At 33.4% G+C, this 4,260-nt stretch overlaps 1 protein-coding gene across 1 annotated transcript; it reads right to left on the reverse strand.

Annotated features, from left to right (window-relative positions):
• Positions 1-1,367: 1,367 nt before the first annotated feature.
• Positions 1,368-3,877, reverse strand: LOC112013022 (uncharacterized). Its single transcript, XM_024045410.2, has 4 exons — positions 3,690-3,877; positions 3,075-3,125; positions 2,745-2,837; positions 1,368-1,700 (listed from the first exon to the last, which is right to left on the reverse strand). The coding sequence occupies exons 1-4, from the start codon at positions 3,852-3,854 to the stop codon at positions 1,641-1,643; spliced, it is 369 nt and encodes a 122-aa protein (XP_023901178.1). The 5' UTR covers positions 3,855-3,877; the 3' UTR covers positions 1,368-1,640.
• Positions 3,878-4,260: the final 383 nt, after the last annotated feature.

The following is a 4,260-nucleotide window of genomic DNA, read 5'->3' on the forward strand; positions in this document are numbered from 1 at the left end:
AAAAACAAGTTTTATTTATTTATTTATTTAAGTGGTAAGGGATGGGGTTGGATCTTGGGTTGGACACATTCATGATGCATCATGCAAGCTTTAGATATATATATATATATATTAATCTAATTGATGCTATTTTGTAGGATTCAAAGAAATTTGTTACAAAAGAAAGAAAATAAAATAAATAAAAGAACTTTCATATTGTTATAAGCCAAGATGCACCCGTCCCTCGAGGCTACTGACCTACTTTTAATGTTATTTTTAGGCAAGACACAGAAGAGAAGACTGGATCCTTTCCTTTGTTATTCTTTGTTGACTGCGACTACAAACAATCAGAGACCTTCATTTGCCTCAATTTAAAGCATTCCACCCACCTACATTTTTTAATGTAGAGACAGTTGATGGGTGTTAATGCATTTACTACTCCTCTAGGCTCTTCTCCTCAACAACTTTGGAACCAACCTCACCAACCCGGCCCCATAAAATAATAATAATAATAAAGATACAGATGGAATTCAAGTCAGATTCATTTGTGATATCAGGATTGACATAAACTATTTCCCAAGACGTATACACATTGAATAAAATTAAATAACACAATATCAAGACTTTAATTGTTGAGTTAAATAGCATGCTTCTAATTTTTTAATCAACCTGTTGAATTAAAAACTCAGTCTCACTTGTTCAATACTATTTTCATTGATTTAAAAAAGTGCCATTAGAATTTAGTTTGATTACTACTAGAATTCATTCTCCCCAATGGGATCCTTTAACTTAACTAATAAAGTATCTTGTCGTTTGAATAAAAAACTGAAATTCAATCTTCATCTTCACCAAAAACTAATTGATGTCCTAATCTTATGATACGGTCTATTTATCGTACCTCTCATTAAAAAAGTAATTAATATATATACTTTTTTTTAATCTTCCTTGAGAACTCAAAACTGTTGTGAGAATTGAGTAAAAGCAGCGCAGCCTATGAGATTCTTCGACTCAATTGGTAAAGTCTCTTGCCATTTGAATAAAAAACTGAAATTCAAACCCCATCTTCCACAAAAACAAATTGGCGTCCTAGTCTTATGATACAACCTATTTATCGTACCTCTCATTAAAAAAAGTAATTAACAAAATTTTTTTTTTTTTAATCTTCCATGTGAACTCAAAACTATTCTGAGAATTGAGTAAAAACGGCGCAGCCTATCTTAAAGATTCATCAGAAACAGATATTTCATTTTAGTAATTTAGAAGAACAAACATGTGGAGCTTTTACCAAGAGCCTTATAGAGTTATTGCTTAGTAGCATTGTCCAACTCTCCCCCGGAAAAGAACAAATCTCCTTCCCCCAATTATAACGAAAATAAAAACTGCGGAGCTTTTGGTAAGAATTGTTAATCCAGGACCATTATAGAAGATAGTTGAACATTTTAGACCAATAACAAGGAATTAATTACATCTAACATTAAGCCATTCGTATGAAGACTAGTATGCATACATCAAATTAAGAATCACTATAGTCTCAACTCTGAAACCTCTCTTTCCAAATGCAAATCTCCATGCAGAAAAGCTTCTAACCACATTGAAAGCTTGCCAGCTTGGTAATTGTTGAGTAGAATGACCAAAATATTGCCATTCACTATATCATCCCCTTAACTAGAACCTCTCATGAGGAGCGCTACCACACATCCCAATATAGCACCTGCAACAACCTACAGAAATGCCAACAGAACAATATTCTTTTAGTCATATCATTAGTATAACAAGTTTTTAGCCATTTTGATCAAGGAAAAAAAATCGCACAAAACAAACGGATCATTCACTCTCAAGTCTCATGTTTCAAACCATGAGCTTGAGCATGGTGAATGGTGTGTACATGATCAACTTTAAGGATGAATGACTTCAAAAGGAACATTTATGCCTTGATTATCAAAAAGAATTCCGGCAACCTTTTTGTCTTCAAAAAAAAAAGCAATTGCACCATGGACATAAAAGGAACAAGTACCAGGCTACCAGCTACAGCTATAAAGAGGTTAAAACAGGCCATCTTGTTGGCGTGAGAACTACATTATCAGCTTCACTTGTTTCCATTAGAATGGACATATAATAGACAACTCTTGAGATCAATAGACTTTGCAAGGCAAAACATTGTTTGTCAAAGTAGCTTCCTACCACTAATATGGTTATAATTTAAGTAACTGCTTCGAGAAAAAAATAGATCAATAGCCGCAGGAGTAAATAAATAGGTTTTCGTCCAATGAGAAAATTTATAAATTAATTAATTAATTAATTTTAAAAAAAAAGGAACAAAACAATTTAAAAAAAAAAAATTATTTTCACCTAAAGTATTAATACATTACCATCAATGGTAAGTTATGTCACTTATGTCAAAGAAATTAAATAGGTAAGATCTCCATGCCTTGAGAAGTATAGAACATCATAACAAGATCTTTCTTTAACAGTATTTTGATAAATGGAGAAGCATAGAATACAAGATCTTTGTGTGTTATAGAATACAAAGTGTAACGAGTCTTAGCATTTGTACCACCAAAGGTGGACTTCCCTCTTTAGATTAGACAAACTTCAAACCTTTTTCCCACCCCTTTTTGTTTTCCATTATATAAATTTCAATCCATATACTAATAATATACTGATCATTTGATCAAGCATTCAAGCCTATGTATTTGACATGAGGACAACAGAAACAATTATATCTGTATAAATAATTAAATATAGACCAAAGAAGAGCAACAGACCTGAAGCGGGGTATGACCGAGTGAATCTCGTAAAGGTCTAACATTAGAGACAGGGTGTTCAGGAGGCAGCTCACACACGATTTGATTTAGTAACTGAAATAAGCAACATACAAAATAAAATTAGCAAGGTTCCATAACAAAAACTATCGCCAAATGCCATGATGCAAACCAAAAGAAACAGGGTATATAGAGCCAATGATAAACATGACTGATGTTGATATAATCCAAAGGTATCTAACAATATGTAACAAATTCCTCTTTATTTATTGCTAATGTAATATTGACTACAAGCAAGTAACAAAGTATGCTGCCAGCAATATATGATCTTACTTCAGCTTGGCGACCAGCATGAAGTCTAACTCCAGTAGCATCGTACATTACCTGCAAGGAGACATCAACATTAATCTACGCAGCCCAATCCCATGTAAGCTTATAGACATTGATAATAAAATAGGGATACAAACTAAAACAAGGAATGGTGTTATACAATGATTAAATGGACAAAATAACCAAAAGCTCCAGTCCCAAGGAGTCCACATGATAGCTAATAAATTTTCTTGAAGAACAATAGGCAACCATTCAATTTTACAAGAGGCTAATCAGTGACACCTAAATGATGTAAGTCCCTTATGCAAGTAAAAGCAACCACTTCACAAGTTTAGCATTGAGCCTAGTACCATAAATAAATCCTTTTGTGAAATACTTGATAGATGCTCCATAAAAAGGACTTCAATAACCCAAGAACCTAATAGAAGTTCTTCATTCATGGTACCAGCAGTAAACTCTGACATACTAATAACAAAAAATAAATTACAAACAGTAATAGTAAACTGCCTTACTTTCACTGCAAGCTTTTTGTACACAAGGGCAAAGACTAAAGTAATCATAAGTGAGCATGCCGACACAAACAAAAGAATGAACAAGACCTGGTTAACAAGTACATACAACGCATGCCAAGACCACTGCAACAGCAAATGCAGGTCCTCCCATTCCTTCTTGCAAGCCAATAGCAACTGCAAGAGATGTTACAGTTGCTGAATGTGATGAGGGCATTCCACCTGACCCAAGCATCCTTCGAGAATCCCATCTCTTTTCTTTGTACCTGCACATCTAGGATGATACCTTGAAAAATTAAGCAAGAATTTATTCATGATATGGGGAAATAAGCAAAAAAAGAAAAAACTAATACATATTAAAATTCACAAACAGTATTTCATTTATAAATTATTATCAATTAAAATGGTACATGTGTAAACAGGATGTGTACATAATAAAATACACCAACATTAAGCACAAAATGAACAATATCAAGCATCTCAAACATATTAGCAAAAGTGTAAAGAGGAACGATTTATCCACCCAAATAAAGATTTGAGGAAGGAAAGGTCAAGATCTATTACAGACTTTTCACATCCTTTAAAGGTCCTAACATTTCTCTCACACCACAAGAGATAGTGAGGGATCACGATCCAAATCACACTATTGTTGCACTACAACCAAACTTGCCTTGCCAACT

This window comes from Quercus suber, unplaced genomic scaffold (assembly GCF_002906115.3).
Source record: "Quercus suber isolate HL8 unplaced genomic scaffold, Cork oak 2.0 scaffold_8, whole genome shotgun sequence".
Classification (NCBI taxonomy): Eukaryota; Viridiplantae; Streptophyta; class Magnoliopsida; order Fagales; family Fagaceae; genus Quercus; species Quercus suber.

What these genes read in the sequence shown, in the direction of transcription:
- LOC112013022 (XM_024045410.2), bottom strand. Translation starts at nt 3,854, where the DNA reads ATGTGCAGGTACAAAGAAAAGAGATGGGATTCTCGAAGGATGCTTGGG. An exon ending in CAGTGGTCTTGGCATGCGTT is followed by an intron (nt 3,126 to 3,689) that starts GTATGTACTTGT and finishes GTCTCCTTGCAG; the next exon opens with GTAATGTACGATGCTACTGG. An exon ending in TCGGTCATACCCCGCTTCAG is followed by an intron (nt 1,701 to 2,744) that starts GTCTGTTGCTCT and finishes GCATTTCTGTAG; the next exon opens with GTTGTTGCAGGTGCTATATT.